Genomic DNA, 20,623 nt, shown 5'->3' with positions numbered 1-20,623 from the left:
ACCTAAATGATCTATCTATATATTATGAAGCCTCTATTTTTCTCTAACCCCACCCCAGTATATTGACCATGCGGTTGGCTAATTGGTAATAGCTATTCCTCATCCCGTGTTTTCTTCTAAAAAAAAGTCCAGTCCTACTATCTTCTTCGCTTTCTTTCTCCTCTCCTTCCATTCTCTGCATAATCGGTAATCATCGGCGGCTTTATATCCCTACTTGCTCACCACCTACAGTCCAAAATGGCCCCTGCCATTGCGCTAACCCATCTCTAAAGTGGTGTAAGAAATCTCAGGGACTGTTAGTGCTTGAGGTGTAGGGGTTCTAAAAACTTCCCTAGCTTGCAGTGTTTTTTTTTTGCCAGTTTTTCTTTACTAGACAATTTTATTTTGGTATAGATCGGAGTAAGACTTGTATATTATGGAATTTAATCCAACCATCACTAAAATTTGCAATAAGACAACGTTCCTGTCACGCCCGTCCCGGAAAGACATCAGCCACGCATCATGGAAATGAGGATGCTGTTGCTCATCGTGGCAGCTATGCAAATAATACACTGGAGTGCATCAATATTTTAATATTTCTAGGTGATTTACAGAAATGACAGTTTTGCGACTGACTTTGCATACTCAAAATTAAACTTCCAAAAAGCCAAACCCACACACGAACACTGGACACAGCAGACAAAAGAGCGGCATTTAAAAGAATAAGCACAAGGATAAATATTTATTTGAATCGTAAAACAATACAGTAAAATATCTGTCATGCCTTTCTTCCAGCCCTCGGCACAAGAATGGCCAAAAAAGTCGTTTCCATTTAAGTGGTAAGGACCAGTCACTTTGATAAAATTTAAAGCTAAAAGTAGGTGGGGGCAAATCTACATTTCTATCTTTCTTGTTAGCAACTATAATCTGCATCTCTGTTGGAGGAACTGTACGACGAACCTGCCCTCTACAATATTGCCGTAAACTTGCAAAACCTCCTTCCCGACGCTGGCAATCCAAATGACGACTGCACGCATGTGCTGGGAAGGAGTCCGGCGGTCTGACAAAATACTGTGTATTGGGAAAACCCATCTCGCCCACAAAGTTCCACTGCCGTGCTCCAAAAATTTGCAAGAAACGAACTGAATCTCCTTAAGTGTTGAATTTCGCATGCATCAATCTTCGTCGTCTGCTAGCAGAGCAAATGAAAATGGCTTGAACTTGTAGCCATCCCCGTGGTAGAACTTGTTCATAAATTCAACCCAGTGCAGACGCAATGCATGCAGAAAGGCACTCAGTGTTTCCATCATGAGCAATATGAAGGCAGTAGCAAAAGCAAAAACTACAAGTCCCGCTGACTTCACGATAAGACTATCATACCTATGAATAATAAAGAATGAAGAAGTGAACGATCATTAAATTTTGTGCATCATGCCAGTATAAATAAAAAAAACTTTGATATACAGTTTCCTTTTATGATGTAGACAATATATATGGAGTTTGTCGGAGTCGAGGAAGAATGTGCTTACCCCCAGGCAAGTAGCAGCAGCTTCTCATAGAAAACTGTTGACAGCTCTGAATGTGCCAAGCTGGAACGGATGAAGAACACATAGAAGTGAGCAGTAGAACTGGGAGAAATAAGATTTTTGTCGCAAAACATCACAAGAGGCGAACCTCAGGGCCCAAAGCCGAAGATAAGATGCAGTATTTGAAACTGCACCGAGTACAAACTCAATGGAATGTATCATTTGATGCACAAAGACTTCACTGAAATTGAAATCATCATGACGTGCTCGGGCTGAATCAGGTTCAGAATCTGGATCCATTTCAGATGTCCCTAGGAAACGATAGGTGTGACCTTGAAATCTCTGCATCCAGGTATGAAAATTAGTAATTCACCTTGCATACTTGAAAAGAGAAGGTATTAATTTCAATTTGGTTCTCATAAGCATTGATCATTTAGTTTGAATGTTTGAGAAATTTTCGGGGTGCCCTAATTAGTTGGCATGGTCAAAAAGCAACTAGTATAGAAAGTTTCCTTAATATGTTTCCCAAGTACATTTTCCATGTCAAATATCAATATACCTCCTTGTGAAGTTTCTTCAAGATAAAAGGCTTTGGGAAGAGCATCCATGGAACAGCTACCAAAGCCATAAGCAACAAAAGTATCTGAAAGGGAAAAGCAGATAAGTTATCACATAAAGGGTGTTGGAAATACAGAGTCTTCTATTCTAAGAAGGGGGCATTTTATTGAACCTGGAGTTCCTTTTGGCCCCAAAACAGTTGATTTTCTCCAAGATCTCCAGCAGGATCAAGGAACATATATATCATTACGTGATAAAGATCAGCTTGAGAGCCCGTGCACCATTTGATAAGAATCAGGAGTGCCAAGTAACCAAAAAGGCTATTCAGAAAAATCATCTGTGGTATGAATTGATACCTGAAAAATGTTAACAGTTAAAAATACTGCAAGTTCCCTCAAATTCGGTTACATCCCAACAGAAGATACAATACCTTATGTCAAGGGCATTTCCATGAAACCGCGCATCAAAATAACTTAATACAATTCCCAAGTTCATCTGAGCAACACCCATTAGTATAGACATCTTCATCTTCAATGAATTTAGAAAGGGCAGCTCAGACCGACTTCCACGCCAACTTGGGTCCACCCCAAAGGGATAGGGATCACGGACTTTGAGGAGACCAGCAGTATGTGCATCACTGAAGCACACAGGTTGGTATTAGATCTTCCAGAATAAAACATTTGGCACATTGCTATCTCACACCATTACTCAAGGAGGTCCAACATTTCATTAACTACGAGGCTACATTCAGAAAAGGAATAAACAAGCGCACAAAGCTCTACAAACATGCAACAAAAAGGACTAGCACCGAGCAACAAATATGTCTCACTGAGCACGAACTTTACTACAGCCAATGCACTAAATTAAACTCACGACCATGATTTTTGTAGTAGGTGTGTATCTTATAAAGGCTCTCTTCTGAAGAATGAGCGACAGCGCGTGTCTAATGTTTGATGCATATAGCTCTTTAGTAGTACAAAAGATACATTTCCTCATTTCCTGTAATTCAATATGTTTATCACGTAGACTGTATATTCTGTGAAAGCAACATGGGGGCAAAATGAAGATACAGTGATTGATGTCATCGCAAGATACTGTGACCCAAAACTGTAGGGATTTAGATCATCCAGCAACCAGCAAAACAGAATACAATGGATTTTCCTTTTACTAGAAATCTTATTGTTGTCAGTATTAACATGTAGAAGGTGACTCTCTCTTTATCCCCGTTCGATTAATCCACTTATTTAAAGATCTCAAAAACAATGAAGTGAAGGATTTGATTACTCAATATTAGATTGGAATGGATTCACAGTAATTCTTAACCAAAACAGATTTTTCTACTACGAAGTCCGAGAGAAGAGAAGCCGATCCTGACCGACTCTTAATTAACAAATAATATAGCTTAGGTGATTTCCCCAGCATTTTAGAAACTCCAGAGAACAATTGTCCTCTGTTGCACGGATACGTCAAGAGGGTGGCGTATTCGTATCTGGTACGTATCGGATACGGATACGCCCTAGATACGCCTCGGATACGTTCCAAGCCGTATCCTAAAATTTTGGATACGTACTACTATGAATACGTGTATCCGATACGTGGCCCAAACCATCAGACGGCCCAATACTTCACCCTGCTATGGAGGGGAGGCAGAGGAGGAGCGGCGGCCACTGCTACGGAGTGCGAAGGGGAGGCAGAGGAGTGGCGGCGGCAGCTGCTGCGGACAGGAGGTAGAGGAGGAGCGGCGGTCGTTGCTGCGGAGGGGATGGGGAGGCAGAGGAGGGGCTGCGACCGGAGGCAGAGGTCTCTCCCTCACGCCCTTCCCTGTCGCCCCGCCCCTCTGGATCTGCGGCGATTGGGCCCGTGCCGGGGGGTCCGCGGCGAGACGGCGGCCGACCCCCGCTCGATTCTGCTGCCCGCCCGTTTGATTCTGCTGCTAGCCCCCTCGATTTCGCCATCTCCCGCTCGAGCAAATGGCGGGGAGGAAGGGAGCAAGTGGAAGTGGGGCGGCAGCGCGCGAGCCGGACGGTGGCGAGGTGCGGTCGGAGAGCTGGGCGGCGGTGGAGGCGGGGTGCGGCGTGTGGGCCAGAAACAGAGGTGGGGCGTGGCGCGTGGGTGGGGCACAACGCGCAGGCCAAAGGCGGCGGCTGGAGCTGTGCGGGGAGCTGGCTGGCGGAGGAAGAAGGGAGGAAGGGATAAGGTCCCGTGGCTACAGTACGCTCGATCCTGATGATTTTAGCACCAGTTTCTCTCTGAGCCTCGAGATTAGATAAGGATGGATATCTGATTATGTGATATTTTATATATAATTATTAATTATTCTAGCCGTATCCCCGTATCGGTGTTTTTTGAGAAAGTGTGTATCCGCGTATCCGATACCCGTATCCGTGTAACATAGCAATTGTCCCACTAAAACTTGAACACACAAATAGCAGACATACCTGCAACTTTTTTCCCGGCACTCATAGGCAGATTTGCCAAATATATGGAATGGAACCGAGAAGAACTCATTGTATATAAGGCCACAGTATATTGAGAATATTGCCATCAGAAGAATAACATATCGTCCACCAAATGCCATCTCCATAAAGCTGCCAAGCTTCTGAAATAAGTAATTGGCAGAGGTTACTTGAAGAGGTTAAGCAAACTCACATACGCAATGTGGAATAAATGGCAAGATGCCAAGCTCAGATTAAGTTTCTCAAAGATACCCTTAAAGCAACTAATAGCTTCCAAACAATATCATATTTATTACGGAAACTTTTTTAATGCACAAAATTATACTAAGACTTAAACAGACAACTGTCAGCCCAAGCCAGAAGCCCCAGAACACCTCTTTACTGGGTTCCTGCATGCAGATATGTTGCACTGGATCCCGTCTACATTATAAGGAATTTTCTCGACTTGTATGAAAATATGTCAGGTTTATCTGCCATGTTTCTGAACGAGTCCTATGACATAACAGGTCCCTTGTGCCTTTATACCACTACAATCAGAAATGAGGTAGATGTTCAAGAAACAATACGGAGTAGACTGTTTTTCCATTTTAAGAATTTTATTCAGTTGCCCAAATTCCTTTGTAATATTTGCTCAAACTACAGATTAAGAAACTATTTAGTACAGTAATAACATGATACAAGATTTGTTTCTAGTGGCTACGCAAAAGAAAGAAAGAAAGAAGGACCAAATTCAACCAAGTATACCTGTGAGGAGAGTTTCTTCTCACGAAGTATAAGTACTAAAGCTCCTAGTAACAGACATATCCCATGACCCCAATCTCCAAACATAACAGCAAAAAGAAATGGGAATGTCACAACAGAATATACAGCTGGATTAGCTTCTTGATATCGAGCAACACTGCAACAAAAAAAAATCACAATCAATTCAGTGTGGAAGATAAAAGATGAAACTATCAGAACAAGTACTCCCTCCATTCCAAATTATTGGTCGTTTGGGCATTTCTAGATGCATAGTTTTTGTTATGTATCTAGACATAATTTGGAACAGAGGGAGTATTTCACTTTCATGCTGGCTTTGACATCTTTGTACATACCCATATGCATCAACAATTTCCTGGAAAGCATTGGTAAATTTATCAGTTCGGAAATATGTAGGTGGTGATTCAAGGGTGTCCATCTCATGGAATATTATTCCAACTTGTGAATTGCTGTGAAGTGTTGCACGCTGCAAACAATCCTTGATCTGAAACGCAAGTTCAAAGTAAGAAACATCTTCTAAAGCTTTTGTTCTGAAAAAAAGGAATGGCCACAACGATTGGAACAAATGTGTAGTTGTTGACCTGAGATTTAGCAAATATAGGACACCATCCTTCTCCAACAAGACATTTCTTTGTCACATCAAAGTTTAACATGTTCAGTGTGTCATATACAGCTTTCTCCTTTTTAACCTAAAAGGAATACAAAAATGTTATGATTCACAGTTCCATGTACCAGCATGGAAAAAAAAAACAAAGACCTTGTAGGGTGAAAATGTACAGAAAGAGAAAATGAGAAATTGGTATTTACTTTATTACCATGATTGTCCACCTCCACAATTGTGATCCTACTGACTCAAGAGCTTTGTTTCTGTGTTGGATTCCAGCATCCAAGGTAACTTCCAGGTCAGAGAGGCGTGCAGATACCTGACAGAAGTCGTAAAATTGTAAGTTGCTATCATAGAAGCCTCAAAACACTCCAATAATATAGTAATAGGGAGAATAAAAAAAATCAAATGATGCATTGCATTTCAAATTGCACAAATGAATTGATGAACTAGGGTGCAAACAGGGAACTAAAATACCTCATTGAAAATCTGTCTCTGCTTGATCATCTCCTCAGGAACAGGATAGCAACTTGCTCCAAATGAATCACAGATCTTTAGTATCTTTGCTTTTGCTTGTTCCCCAGAAAAGAAAACTACAAAAACAGTTTTCTCTACCTGTCAAAATGTCAAAACATTTTCAGATGTTTCAAAGGTATCAAATGAACTGCACCACACAAAGTTGGATTTGTAAACTAGAATATGTATTGATTTGGGCAGAACCAAATGGAAATTTGAATAGAGTGCAGCTAGTGCAATCAGTAAATAATTTGAGACAAATTTAGCAAAACATTTAACTCAATATACACAGGAATTAGCAAGGGCAAACCATGATTAATCAGACCTCTTCACCAGATATGGGATCAGTAACAGGTTCCCCTGCAGGTGCCTGATTGAATAGCATATTCCCTCTTGTCGCTCGGAAAAGCATCCGTTCAAAAGCCAGTGCCTTAGACTTTAATATTATCCCACTAACAAACCTCACCCCAGAATTTCCAGAAGATCCTTGATGCACTCCCTGGCAACAGTTTGCTTTATGATAATGGAACAGGAAAATGGAATAATGTTAACTTTATGGATCAGAGCAGAAATAAGACCTGTTCGAGCAAATAGGCATTTCCCTCGTCCACTTCCCTGTCATATATGTTTTCATCTAGTTCCCGTTCAGCTGAAGCTGCATGGTTGTGAGAAGAAGCAAGGATGCCACCTGCCTGCAAGATGTTGTTTGAGAAAACATGGAACAGAAAGAAGAGCAAACGCAATATTTAAATCAAAGTCAATATTTTACTGGCAAGTGACAATAAAGGCATGCTCGCCAAGGCCTTGTTTAGATGCATAAAGTTTTGGGTGTAAAGCACTGTAGCACTTTCGTTTGTATTTGGTAATTATTGTCCCACCATAGGTTAACTAGGCTCAAAAGATTCGTCTCGCAAGTTATAGACAAACTGTGTAATTAGTTATTTTGTTTAGCTACATTTAATACTTCATGCATGCATTAAAAGATTCGATGTGATAGGGAATCTTGTAAAGTTTTGGAATTTTGAAGAGAACTAAACAAGGCCCAAGTAATATTACAGTTCATAGGTTAAAACAAGGCACCAATCATTAACTATGCTGTATTTTTCTGGCACATTCCATCTATTCATAAGAAAATTCACTTAGGCTACCAATGCGATCATAAATATATAAGTGCAGATCATTTATCTCCATGGAACATACGTAGGAAATATATGGATTGATAGTTCCATATTCAACAAGAATAGAGATACAACCTTTGTCAAGACCAGCTTGAATTCAAGAAGTTCGTTGTATGTCTGTTGTAGCTTATCGCTGTTGGTATTCATCTCAAGAAGCTCATGCTCATGCTCACCCAATCTTGCCTAGAGGACCAACAAGAACAAGTGTTTATTTTCAACAAAGCGTACTATTTATTGTCGATTAGATCGGCTACTTTGGGAAAAACGCATAATGTTTTCTGTTCTAGGAAAGATTATTAATGCACCTCTAGCTCCTCCAGATCAATATCAGGTTCAAGTGCAGGTCGAACTGAAGATCTGACACCTGCCTTGTTGATCTGGTCACTGAAAAATCTTAGTTTACGTGCCATTTCTGCGCATCTCTTTACCTGCAGGGAATTATGAAGGTTTGTTATATAAAAAAGTTACTTGGAACCAGATATATCTTTTTTAATTTTGGATGGGATCAGGGAGTTGGTGTACATGAAATATCTATAAATAAAAGCAACAGCCCAAATAAAAAGTTAATTTATTGATCATTTCATCATTCTAATTGTGCTAAATATAGGACAGAGCAGTGCCATGATCATACTAACTTCAATGGAAATAATAAGTTCCATTACTGATGACTTCATCACAATGTTTTACAGTCGTCCGACTAATCGCGATTAGTCGGGCTTATCGTTCCTGTAACACTGATAAGGAGTAACGACTAGGTCTGCGTGACTAGAATTCTAGTCGTCCGATTAGTCGGCGATTAGTCGGCCGACTAGGCTGAAAAACGATCAATTTTGCTGTAATGGGCCGTGTTCACTGGGCGTTTGGACTACTGGGCTGGTATTAGGCCCATTAGGTTTTAGGTATCCTCTAAAGAAGGAGATGGTGCAATGCATATTTTGCAAGAAGGTTGTTCCTTTAGGAATTAAAAGGTTCAAGAAGCACCTTGCTGGGGGTTATGGGGATGCAGTGAAATGTCCGAAAGCTCTAGAGATGGTCAGGAAAGACACGCATGCTTACTTGAATAAGAAATCAAGAATTGTGCTTGTGCAATTAGATGAAGGTGAACAAGAGCAAGGGGCTGAAACCGCAGAACAAGGAACAACAAGAGTACCGGTACCAAATTCTGAGACAAAGGTCAAGCATGCCAAGATGAAAATTGCTCAAACTGCAATCACTTCATTCATAGTTTCTGGTCCAGTAAAACCCACAAACACAGAAGTACTCCAAGTCAGTAAGTTCCATGCTTTGTGATCCACCAGAAGTAGTAGTAGCAAATAGGCATCAATCGAGGACTTCTCAACCTACTCTAGAGCACTGCATCATTGCGGTGTTCATGCTTGATATATGCAATGTAATGTATAGTATACATATCATATCGGTCCTGGTATGATATGACGACTAGACTCGACTAGGCTCGAATAATCGGCCTGATCGACGACTAATCTCGACTAATCACCTTATCAGTGCCATGGCGACTAGGTTCGACTGGACGACTGTAAAACATTGCTTCATCATAATATTCCAATTTTCCATCATCTACACAATCTGTACTCTGTGCCATTAGCGTACTTCAAAAGGCAACTCAATCGAACATACAGTACTCACAATACCAAATAGAGCCATGGCTTATTTACAGCAACACATGTATTTTTACCCCTTCCCCAACAAGAGTCATGTCTCACATATATAATACTAAAATCCTTATTTTATCAGTTGCTTCCAACAGCTCTCATTAACAAAAAGGGAAAGAAATATTAGTCTCAATCATATGATAAATTGATTCAATATAATCCTATATATTCTTTGTAGTTGACTTATGAAGAGCAACATTCATTGTTAATATTTTAAAGTAAAACACCCAATCCATGATGCTTGTTTGCACTTGTACTAGAGAACAGAATGGTCATAATTAATGTGCCTCCACAATTAAGGGGGGAAAACAAACTTAGCTGATGATACTTATTTTTCAGGGAAAGAAACTAAGGGGTTGTTTGGTTTGTGGCCACAGTCTGCCATGCCTAACGTTCGGCAGCGCCACAGCGCCGTGGCGACCGAAATGGCCACCACAAACCACAGCCTTGCCACAGGATAACAACAAGCACAGGCAGGAAAACGACAGCTGTGGCAGCCGTAGCTTAAGCTGGAACCAAGCAGTGGCCGTAGCCGCTGAACTTTAGGCGTGGCAACCGACAGCGTGCAACCAAACAGCCCCTAACAAGGATACAGCGCATAGCAGCAAATTGCTTTAATTTATTGTGTTCGATTTAAATTCCAACAGATCAAATAAAACTTTCTGAAAATGTTTCTCGCTATGTAATTCCCTTGTAATGCTCTGTCTTGTTAATTCTTAAGTAACTAGTAATCTGACTGCACAGCAAATATTCTGAGCTAACCAAAGCAGTGACATACTTGAAGAATAAAACAAAATAAAATATGTTCCAAACTCCATGTTTAAGTAAAGGCATTTCTGTAGTAGAATCAAAAGATATGTGCGGGCAAAGCAAGGTCATCAACACAAAAAGGAAAACGTGAAATGAAGAATACAGTAAGCTGGAGTACCTGGTTGACAAATATACGCTGGAAAGGACTCTTATCCTCATTCGACTGCAGCAGATACAGATGATAAAAGAAATCAGCAAAACCCATTGTAGCAGCTAACACGAACAGAAACAGACTTTAAAAAATTACAAGTAGGCTCTATCCCCACCCAATGATGGCACCACAATACCCATACAGTAACAAAGTTTTCTACAGTGACATTGCAACAACAAAGTCAACAAATATTGCCTCTTTCTTCAAATAAAGCCAATAGCTGAAATGAATTAACAACAAAAATATTGTTTTGAATCCGCCCAACATTGCAATAAACTAACAATGCACCTGATTCCTCAAAATAATAATCAAACGTGATGATAATAGGCTGGTACATAAAAAGACTATAGAAGTAAGAGAGTAAAAAAAGATTTACGCATACAGGGGTTTGAACACCCAATCTCAAAATAGAAAAAGAACGCCATTACTCATTTTATTGAACCAGTATATGAGTATGATTTTCTCTATTTCAAAGCATGCAACTATGTGGTGTATAGTATTGTTTTGATGACCTCTAATAATTCGTTTGTGCAGACTGTCACAAAAGACACAGTGGCGTTCATTTGCTTAAACTGGTTCAAGTCAGTACAGATGGATACTATGAATATTCAAATGAAGCTGAAGCACACTGATCCAGTTCCACGCTTGTCATGAAAACCTCTGCAGCTCTGTCACATTAACCCATTCACGTGAACCTGAGGCCCCAACGAGACTGCCAGGTTCGTGCCCTCCAATAGTCCAATCTAAAACAACCACCCCACACTAATCGATCATTGCAGGTGCCCAAACAAGCTCAAACATGAAACACGCGCCAAACCGGGATCCAATGACACCCGAGATCAAACACTACCCCTCCAATTCGACCACGGCCTAGAGCTGGATCCAACAGACCGCAGAGAGTGACGCGCGCGAGCGGGGTCTGGAGAGAGATCACGACTCCCGAGGCTGGATCAGGCAGATCCGAGCGAGAACGCGAGAGGCGGAGAGGCTAGCGAGGAGCGGCGGGGGGGCGAGGGAGGCGACTCACGTCCTTGAACTGGAGGAGGCCGAGCTCGCCGAGGTAGGTGACGGCGACGCGCGCGCTCTCGGCGGGGATGATGAGCTGCACGAAGCACATCTTCTCGGACCGCAGGTGGTCCATCGGGGGCAGCCGGTCGAACACACCCATCCCGCCCGCCCGCCGGAGCGGAGCGCGCCCTCCCGAAGCTTCCAGAAGGCGCCGCGAGCGCGCGGAGGAGGACGCCGCGGTGCGGTGGCCGGGTGGCGCCTCAGATCTGAGGGGGCGGCCTAATTCTGTTCTCCACTCTATTCTACGAGTGCGCAACTGCCATGAGCCCCATCGCGGGGGAGGGAGGGAGGGAGCGGCTCGGAAGGGAGGCGCGCGGTGGGCGGTGGCTGGCCCGTGGGCCCAACCCTGGTGGGCGCCGGTGTTTCATTCGGTTGGTCGCTCGGCACCCCGGGTTTGGTGCTTTTCACGCGAGTGACCCTGTCGGTCCCGCGTTTCTAGGACTGGGCCTCAAGTCAACAGACGTGAGTGGAACGCAAAGGCCGAGCTGGCGCGCGCGATCCGGATGGGTTGGGCCCAGGCCGATTTTTGTTGGTAGCCCTGTTGTGCGTGGCTAGTGGGGAGGAATATGCACGGGCCGTATCAGGTTCATATGGAATCGGCACAGCCCATTTGCAGATTTTGGCTTGGGAATTCCTAACCCGAGTCTGGCTGCTCCGTCTGTCGAGGGAAAAAAAATTGGATGGACCGATGAACCCTTCTCCCACGCAAAATCTGCGAGTGATCACGCAGTTTGAGATGCCCATTCGTGCAGGACAGGGGGCATCCTCGACTTCGACGTCTCGGTTCACGTTATGTCGTGTGTGCTAGTTACAAAATTGCTTTCGCAGCGTCTCTTCAGTAAGGAGTACCGGTGAAGGGTTTTTTGTGTGATACTGGTGAAGTTTCTTTTTTTTTGGAAGTGATACTGGTGAAGTTTTTGACTTGGGAATTCTTCCAAGGTGCTGCGTTGCTCCGGTCCACATTCTCCGCTACTCCCACTGATTCACCATGATGGTTCTGTGGCTCCCTTGTCAATGCGTCCAGTCCAAGCACAATTCTCACTTTCACGAGTCTTGGTCAGGACGTTCATTTTTCACCATTTGTTCGGCAGCTCTGCACTAAAGTGGTGGCACCAGCTCGTCTCTTCCTCGTCTAAACGGTGAACCGCAACGTCAAGCCAGAAAAGGTCCGGACTTGGAACTGGCCGATGCGCTGCTGGAACCGTCTGAGCAGAGACTCCCGCGGACGGAAACCACCTCGCGAAAACGACGCGTGATTCGCCGATACAGTGAGCAACGTAGACAGACGAGGGCCGCCGCTACACCCGTTGCCTGGTCAGCGGAGCTCCATTGCTCCAAGCTGCACGGGGGCTCGAGGCTACGGGACCGACGTCTGATGCCGACCCAGCAGCGACCGGAAACCCTTCCTCCCGACGCCGACGTACTACTACCACTACGTGACGCCGACCGTCGAGCACGTCCGCATGATTAGCTTAGCGCCACGCCGCACGCACGCCGGGCGACCGTATCTCTCCGCCATTACTCCGGTGGTTGCTAACAGAGCGGGAGGAGGGGTCGGCCGTCGGCGTCGCGATGGTGACACCGCTCGCGAGCAGGGGGCGGGCGTATTGAATGCGTTCCGTTCGCGGCACGCGCGGGCGGTGGTGGGCGGCGGCGGGCGGCGGCGGAGCGAGCTGGACGGACGTAGGTGCCCGGCGAGCAGTGGACACGACGGCAAGCAAGTCGAGTACGACGCGCACCCGCCGCCGGCAGCTGCGTGGTCGACGCGATCCTGCGCTGGGGATGGAGACCGCAGCCAGGGAGAGTCGCTTTCAGATGATCGTCTCAAATCGATCTCGAATTCCCAGCACTGCCTTCAGCGTTGAGGCAACAAGCCCTGCGGCTTCAGATTCAGATCGGTGTGTAGAAGAAACACGCATGTAACTCCATTGAGGTCAGTACAGTACATCTCGGGAATTTACCCGTGGAGGTGGAGCCACGTCCGTCTGTAACTAGCGACACGGCCGGCCCCGGCATGCGCTTTTCCGAAAGGATGGCTCGTCACAGGCGCGCGGGACTCTCCCGCGCCCGGCGTTCACATGCGCGCCGGCGGCTCCTGCCGGCTTGGCGCCTACCTGCGCACCCGGCCGCGCGCCGCGAGGCACGGCGGGGGCACCGGGCGATCGATCGGGGCACGGCACGGGTCGCCGCCGCGCGCGTCGCTTGTACGCTAGCCCGACGCGCCGTCACGCGCGCCTGCTGCGGCGACGAGTGGTCCGCCGCGCCGAGCGAGCTCGGAAGAAAGATACTTGTCGTGTTCCGGGCGCGAGCTGGGGGCGGGCGGGGTGTCCTGGCTCCCAGCTCTGACTGACCAGTCTCCTTGTCGCCCGCTCGTGTGACCGTTTCGTACCGGTGGGGAACCCCCGGCAGGCATGCGCGCCGGAATGCTAGAGCTGTAGAGCACAAACCCGTGGATTTGCTGGTCCTTTTCTGGCGGTAAGAATGCCACTGTAGATCTAGCAAAGAAATTAAACTGCTGCTGGATAAAAATGTCACCTGCTGGTTCTTTTTATTTTAAATCTGGAACGGTAACTGCATTTGCCATCGGGGATGCGTGTGTATCGCGGAAAACACAGCAGACGCTCAGGATTCAGGAAGCACAAGTGTTGGCGGCCTTTGAATCTTTTGATCACGCCGCTGCCACGTGCTGCGGCGGTGCTGTGCCAGCGTCTACACGCTTTCCCATCCTTTGAGCCGGACGCCACCAAGCATCATCAGTCATCAAGTGGCCAACACGGGACGATCATTATCCGGGGATCAGCGACCTCCGAGGGAGCGCAACGGCAACATCAGCGAGCGTTGAAGTTCCTCGCAAAAATATTGCCCAAAATCATCAGGTACGGATACGGATTATCTCGCTTAGTCGCTCTCCATCTGATTTTTCTCTCACGAGAGGCCGAGCGGAACGGAATGATTGTAGTTCGTCTCGCCGCTGCAGGCTGCAGCCTTCTCAGAAATCCTGACGACCTGTCTGCTATCCTACTTACTTAAAGAAGATGGCATCCTACACTACTTCCCGGCCCTATGCAGCGCAGGTGACTACTACTATCCAGTGATCCACGCCTCCATCCCCTTCAGGCAATGGCTTCCCGGTCTCGGAGCATGATATGAATGCCGGGCGGCGAGGAGGAAGGAGAAGACGAAAGCCATCTTCGTCCAGCCCATTCTGCAGAAGCGAGGTGAGAGGCGCTTCTTCTTCTTCTTCTTTCTTCTGCATTGCATCACATCATCGGCGGTTGCACCATGCAAGCATGGCCGATCCAATCAATCAGGCCCCGGATGCTCGCGTTGCGTTGCCAACTCTATGCTGGAACTGGTCCAAAAGTTCAGAGCTATAGTTTGCCATCCGGTTCAGAATGAATGCATTCCAAAACCATCTCCACTTTCACTTTCCTCCTCACAAAATTAACCCGTCAAAGTCTCGCACCTACTAGGCTACTACCAGCATGGTTTAGCTCGCAAGCTTACCGCCTACTCCTACTACCTATCCATCCAGGTACAGACAAGCTGTAAAGCTTTGGATCATCGCCAAGCCTTTGTCTCATCGCCTCCACGCATCCGAACCCCAGCTCATTTGCGTGGCTGTGGCTATCAAGAGTTAGTTATCCAGAGGTACGTGAATCTAATGTAGCAGCAGCAATCCGCGTCTCTTCTTCTATCTGTTTGTTGTGGTGCTTCAGTTAATCAACAAAAAGGTTGCCGTATCCGTGGGCGTGGTCGCCAATTCGGCCATCTCAGCCTCAAAGACCCCACAACTACTTATGCACCACGCATGATTCCAGGCCGCGGTGTCGAGTGTGGCCGGCGCCGCCTGCTTTTGTTTTGTGCGTGTGTGGGGCGGCGTTGAGTAAGGGGAAAGACTAAGCGAGCGCGGGAGCGAGATCGAGAGCGAACAAAAGGGGAAGCCGTGGAGTGGTGGGTTCTCGCTTGCTTCAGGCCTACCTTTCTGCAGCCTTAAGCTTGGTGGTTGTAGTGGCGCGCTAGCTAGCTATCCTCCGCCGAGGGACCGACCGGACCGGACCATGCCACGCCCATGTACATGGCCTCTCCCTCTAAAGAGCTCTACTAGTAGCAAGCAGCGACAGCGATCATGGGTCATGAGCCATGACGAGGGTCCAGAGCCAAGCCACAATCACCCGTGGCGAACTGAAGCTTAAAGAATCGGATTGCGCGCACGGCGAACCTCACCATGTGTCATTGTGTCCCCCGGTTTAAGGATGCCAGTTAGTTTGGTGCTACTGTTTGTTTAAAGACCACACGGCTGTCCCTGTCGTTGGCTAAGTGGTTGGAGGACTAGTTAGTGCCAGATTAGACGGGTAAGCCAGCAGCCAAATCCTCCGTGTTGTCCATTATTTAGTTGCTTTGCCTTTGCGCGCGTGAAGATAGGTACGGACAGAAAGAGGGAGAGATAGCTAGCTAGCAAGCAGCTCGGCCGTCGCCATTGCTGCTGCATAGCTCCATAGCTCGCTTGGCTTCTCTGTCGTCTCTCCTGCCGGCGCTCCAGGTCGTCCATGACAGAGCGAGCGAGCGGGAGCTAGCTGACGACCCCGCTTTCGTGTCTTGTCCCCTTGCAGCTTTCCTCTTGGAGGCGCGGCGGCTCAGAGTCTTGAGCTCCGGGAATAAAAGATATCGCCATGCAGGCGGCGCCCAAGGCAAGGTTCGTCCCGTTTGCCTCATTTCATCCCCCTTCCGCGCTAAATTCCATGTGCCGTCTGATGATTGCTGCATATGCATGCTTTGTTTATTTCTCTCCTTTGCATCAATCGTGGCGATGCTAGATTCTCCTCGCCAAGTCAAATGTGTTTGCATATGCACCGTGGCTCTCTCTCTTTCTCTCATGTTCTGGGTCTTCACTCTTCAGTTTGGCAATTAGCCCCCATGTTCAATTGGAGTACGCACGAGCTATGAGCCTATGACTGTACACGGCTCACGAAAGTTCAGGGAGAACTGTTCATGCTCGGTACTCCTTGCTCAACAATAGCAAAAAAGAAAAAAAAAAGAAAAGACTCCGAGCAGCCACAGCTGCAGCACTGAATTTACCAGCGTCGAGCTGCGAGATGGAATTATGCGACTGGGCGGCTCTAAACTACACTTCCCTCTTTATCACCATCTGTCTGTCCGGCCTTTTCATTTATTTTTTACTATCTTTTCACGGAGCCGAGGAGGAAGCGACCAAGTTTTCAAATCAGGGCCGCATGTGACCGCGACTGTTCGCAGATAGCTCCATGGGCAAGGGCTGTCCCGTTCTTGAGCTCGGAGCCAAGGAGGACAGGCAGGTCCACTTGTTGCCTAACCCGCATCTGTAAAGCAAAGCCTCTCCACCCTCATCAGCCATCTCCCTCTGCCCTTTTGATCCCGCCCGTGCTTGCCTACGCTGCGGAGGGGATTATGTTAAGCTAATGCGGCGGCCTCCTTTCCTCGGCTCGGTGTTTGCCCCTCCCCTCCTCTTCCTGTCGGCCTCTGACGCTTTCCGGGCCTCGGATTCTTTGTTGTGCTCCCCCATTGCGTCTTGCTGCTTCTTCGCTTTGCATCTGGGTTGAGCTGGAGCATCGATCCGCCTTGCTCGGCGGAGGCGGCTTCAGCTAGATTCCACCGCTCTTTGGTTTGGTTTCCCCCCATCAGAGCTTTGAATCAGTTCTACTGGGTTTGTATTTTGGAGCCTCCCAAAGCAAAAGTTTCCCCCTTTTTTTGCTTGCATTTGACATGAGGAGAGACGCTGAGACGTCCCCCCTGTTCTAACTTCTAAGCATGCTATCCTTGAACAAAATGCATTTCCTCAAGTTGTACTCCAGCAGCAACAGCTCCAGGTAATGTTGCTGCTTCGGGTTGTGAGATTGCCTTGCCTGCCCTTGTGTGATTTATCTGAGGTCCCTCTGATTCAACCTGACGCCGTTGTTTTTCTTTTGGCTGCAAAGGAATGGCTCCGCGGAACACCCCACCCGGACGTCCTCCCAGGGAAGCAACAAGGCCGGCCGGACGGGGAGGATGGCCGAGTCGCCCACCGGGCTCAGGCCCAAGGTCGACCGCCGCTCGGCGATGAGCGCCGAGAGAGAGGTAAAATGGCGAAAAAAAACCCTGCTCTGAAAGTCTGAAGTTGCTCCATTTCAGAATGCGGTTTCAGTAATAAGTCCGCCTGGAAAAAGATAAAGCAAGCTTAATTGTTGCTGTTTGGTAGTACGTCGCTGGTGTCATATCAGGGCACCGCCCAATTAAATTCGTGACAAGTTTTAACTTTTCAACAAATTCGTGACAAGGTTTTGAAAGACCATTTATGTACCATCCATTTCTCATGGTTCATTTGATTAGACAGTACTGCTACTTATATCCGTCTATCTCTGATATTCCCTCTCTCTCAATCAGGAGCAGTTTGGGTCTTGCTCTGTCTCTCTGGATGGAGCAAACTGTCAATTAGACTGAAACCGACATGTTTAGTAGGTATTTAGCTGAATCAGATGGTCCAGGATATTGAATGGCTAGCAGATCCTTAGAAATAATGGAAGCTCGTCCTCGTGTTACCACCAAACTGGCGAATTATGATAGTGGTACCAGACTACCAGTTCTGCTACCAATCGTGTCTCTGCAACCAACGGCAAAACAGGCGTGTCTGAACTGATGCAAACTCTTGTTCGGGACCGGCAACCCGTAATTGACACCTGTGTGCGTTTATTCTGTCTGTACTGATTATGATCCTGACAAACACCCGGAAAAGTAGGCGGACTAATGTAGGCGGTTGCACATTTCAAGCACACTGCTGGGTGGCTATCTGTGCTAATATGCCGCCCATCATGCTAGTCTTTTTTTCCAGTACAGAACACTAATCAGGATTATCACATCATTTCTCACAACCATTGCATTGTTTAAGCTCACTAGTGTCTCCGTAGCTAAACATGTCACTGAGGAAATCAGATCATCACCTTTTTTTTTCAAAAAAAAGTTCTCTGGGAGTACTACTGTTCGCATAAGTGATATTGCCGGCATTAATTTGTCCTTGTATGCAATGAACTCACCAGAAAAGGAGGCCACCGACGACGAAGCTGTCAGAGCTGGAGGCCCATCTGTCGCAGCTGCAGGACGAGCTCAAGAAGGCCAAGGAGCAGCTCCACTCCTCCGAGGTCTCCAGGAAGCGGGCCCTGCAGGAGGCCGACGACGCCAGGGCGCAGGCCGCCGCGGCGTCCGCGCAGGTGCGCAACTCCGAGGCCCAGCTCGCCGAGCTCTCGTCGGCAGAGGAGGCCCGCCTCCTGGAGCTGCGCCGGCTGTCGCAGGAGCGCGATCGGTCGTGGCAGTCGGAGCTGGAGGCCTTGCAGAAGCAGCACGCCGCGGACTCGACCGCGCTGGCCGCGGCCATGGGCGAGGTGCACCGCCTGCGCGTGCAGCTCGCCGCCGCGGCGCGCGCCGACCGCCGGCAGGACGTGGCGGAGGCGCTGGCCACCATCGACGAGCTCAGGGTCAAGCTCAAGGCGAGCGAGGAGGCCGAGGCGCAGGCGCGCGCCATGCACGAGGAGTGCAAGCAGCAGCTGGAGGCGAGCCGGGCCACGATCGACTCGCTGCTCACCGACGGCTCCAAGCTGATGGACTCGTTCAGCCTGGTGGTCAAGGAGCTCGAGGAGTCGCGCGCCAAGGTCAAGGCTCTCGAGGAGGAGGTCGCGGAGGCGCCATCGAGGATCGCCGCCAGCGAGCACTGCAATTGCTCGGGCTCGGAGGCCGCCGAGCTGAGGTCGGAATTGGAGGCCGCGGAGGCCAGGTACCAAGAAGAGAAGATCCTTAGCACCGTGGAGACGCAGTGCGCGTACGAGCTCATGGACCAGATAAAGACCGAGTCCGACCTGCGGCACGGCAAGCTCGCCGCGGCGCTCGAGAGCGCCAAGTCCGAGGTCATCTTCCTCAAGGCGAGCCTTTTCGACAAGGAGTCGGAGCTGCGGCGCGCCCTGGACGCGAACAAGAAGCTACAAGCCGAGGCAAGAACGGACAGCTCGGCCGACGCGCTCAAGGAGCAGCTGCAGGGCGCGCTGCAGGAGAACGGGCAGCTGAAGCAGGAGCTCCGTCAGTACGAGTCCGAGAAGGGCTCCGCGGCGGCGAGGACGCCGGAGGCCGACGCGGCGGAGGCGGCGAAGAAAGGGGAGATGGAGGCCGAGCTGCGCCGCCTGCGGGTGCAGGCTGAGCAGTGGCGCAAGGCCGCGGAGACGGCCATGGCGCTGCTGACCGTGGGCAAGGGCGGGAACGGCAAGGTCGTGGAGCGGAGCGAGTCCTTGGAGGGCGGCAAGTACGCGGGCCTGTGCGAGGACTTGGACGACGACGCGGCGGCGAGGAAGAACGGCAACGTGCTGAGGAGGATCAGCGGGATGTGGAAGAAATGAGAGGGCGATCGGCCATCTGTGCGGGAGCGGCGGCGGCGGCGGCGTGGCTTGTACTGCTGCTCCGGGGAGCCCGGGGTCTCTCAGGTGTAATTGTTTTGCCGGTTCGTGTGGTGTAAAAAACATAGTACAGTGCTGTACTTGTCGGGGGGAAACGTGCTCATAGCTGTATTATACAACGTGGTATATGGAGGGGATCAATTCATCCGGGCGTGACAGGTCGTGGTAGGGGTTCTCTTATAGTTACATTCAAAAGTGTCTAGCCATCAAGAATTCGAATTGATGTTTTTTTTCTTTTGAAAATGGAAATCCCATTGATTCACTTCGATTCACTGGTTTTAGTTTTCAGAAAGAGAGCATCCTTCGATTCGTGAGGAGAAATGGCGCTCGTGAGAACCTCTGATCTTTAAGTTTGAGCCGCGCAGGTGGCGAGCGTTTCGGCCCAGATCTTGTGTGCATCTCGGCCATGATCCGGTACAATTTTACACTACTACCTACGGCCCAATGCTTTTATCATCATCGTCCCGACGACTCACAGCCGAGGGCGATATCGAAGGCGATCTCCGTTTACGGTGCCGATTCCGCCGTCGCTCGTCTGTCTGCGGCGTCCTCTGTGGGCGCGGGGCGGATGGGGGCTACGGAATCGGCGTCCGGTGTGTATAGCCTAGCTATTTAGCTTATGAATAGGTAGGTTTTGCTTTCTCCTCCGCGTTTCCATTCTCTTCGGCGATGGTGTGGTCGCTGTGGCCGGCTGGAAGTCGCGGCGACGCCGGTGTCAGTGCTGCCGCGGTGCTCTCGCTGGGCCCCGAGCTGGCCGCGGTGTTTGCCGTGGCCTGCCACCTCGTCCGGTTCGAGCTGGGGGACGTCGGATGGAGTTGCTGGAGGTGGCTGTCGTGCTTCACCGACAGCATGTCCTCGTGCCAGCGATGCGGATGCACTGGCGCGTCTATGGAATGAG

At 48.4% G+C, this 20,623-nt stretch overlaps 2 protein-coding genes across 7 annotated transcripts; one reads left to right on the top strand and one right to left on the bottom strand.

The window, feature by feature from the left end:
* Positions 1-692: 692 nt before the first annotated feature.
* LOC120708562 (V-type proton ATPase subunit a1-like) lies at positions 693-11,545 on the bottom strand. The gene is made up of 18 exons (XM_039993871.1): positions 11,235-11,545; positions 10,175-10,219; positions 7,882-8,004; positions 7,652-7,759; positions 6,977-7,090; positions 6,724-6,897; positions 6,360-6,497; positions 6,094-6,201; positions 5,860-5,967; positions 5,614-5,762; positions 5,264-5,417; positions 4,502-4,662; positions 2,494-2,700; positions 2,236-2,419; positions 2,065-2,148; positions 1,654-1,847; positions 1,509-1,568; positions 693-1,359 (listed from the first exon to the last, which is right to left on the bottom strand). The coding sequence occupies exons 1-18, from the start codon at positions 11,373-11,375 to the stop codon at positions 1,155-1,157; spliced, it is 2,457 nt and encodes an 818-aa protein (XP_039849805.1). The 5' UTR covers positions 11,376-11,545; the 3' UTR covers positions 693-1,154.
* A 2,310-nt stretch (positions 11,546-13,855) lies between these two features.
* On the top strand, positions 13,856-19,974 carry LOC120708561 (interactor of constitutive active ROPs 2, chloroplastic-like). 6 transcript variants are annotated; one of them, XM_039993868.1, is made up of 6 exons: positions 13,856-14,151; positions 14,253-14,493; positions 14,811-14,926; positions 15,889-15,971; positions 17,230-17,368; positions 18,325-19,974. In XM_039993868.1, the coding sequence occupies exons 4-6, from the start codon at positions 15,949-15,951 to the stop codon at positions 19,666-19,668; spliced, it is 1,506 nt and encodes a 501-aa protein (XP_039849802.1). In that variant the 5' UTR covers positions 13,856-14,151; positions 14,253-14,493; positions 14,811-14,926; positions 15,889-15,948; the 3' UTR covers positions 19,669-19,974. The 6 variants fall into 6 exon arrangements, with proteins under 6 accessions (XP_039849802.1, XP_039849801.1, XP_039849800.1 ...); XM_039993867.1 differs by having other exon boundaries at positions 14,811-15,630; XM_039993866.1 differs by having other exon boundaries at positions 14,350-14,493; positions 14,811-15,971.
* Positions 19,975-20,623: the final 649 nt, after the last annotated feature.

Source organism: Panicum virgatum, chromosome 5K, assembly GCF_016808335.1.
Source record: "Panicum virgatum strain AP13 chromosome 5K, P.virgatum_v5, whole genome shotgun sequence".
NCBI classification, from domain to species: domain Eukaryota; kingdom Viridiplantae; phylum Streptophyta; class Magnoliopsida; order Poales; family Poaceae; genus Panicum; species Panicum virgatum.
Note: the sequence above shows the minus strand (reverse complement) of the source record. Positions and strands in the feature narration are given on the sequence as shown.

Excerpts from the sequence above, each read along its gene's own strand:
- LOC120708562 (XM_039993871.1), bottom strand. The coding sequence starts at position 11,375 with ATGGGTGTGTTCGACCGGCTGCCCCCGATGGACCACCTGCGGTCCGAG. Across the intron at positions 7,091-7,651 it reads TCAAGCTGGTCTTGACAAAG|GCAGGTGGCATCCTTGCTTC; the intron begins GTTGTATCTCTA and ends AACATCTTGCAG. Across the intron at positions 5,968-6,093 it reads TGTGGAGGTGGACAATCATG|GTTAAAAAGGAGAAAGCTGT; the intron begins GTAATAAAGTAA and ends TATTCCTTTTAG.
- LOC120708561 (XM_039993864.1), top strand. The coding sequence starts at position 17,063 with ATGCTATCCTTGAACAAAATGCATTTCCTCAAGTTGTACTCCAGCAGC. Across the intron at positions 17,122-17,229 it reads TCCAGCAGCAACAGCTCCAG|GAATGGCTCCGCGGAACACC; the intron begins GTAATGTTGCTG and ends TTGGCTGCAAAG. Across the intron at positions 17,369-18,324 it reads CGATGAGCGCCGAGAGAGAG|AAAAGGAGGCCACCGACGAC; the intron begins GTAAAATGGCGA and ends TGAACTCACCAG.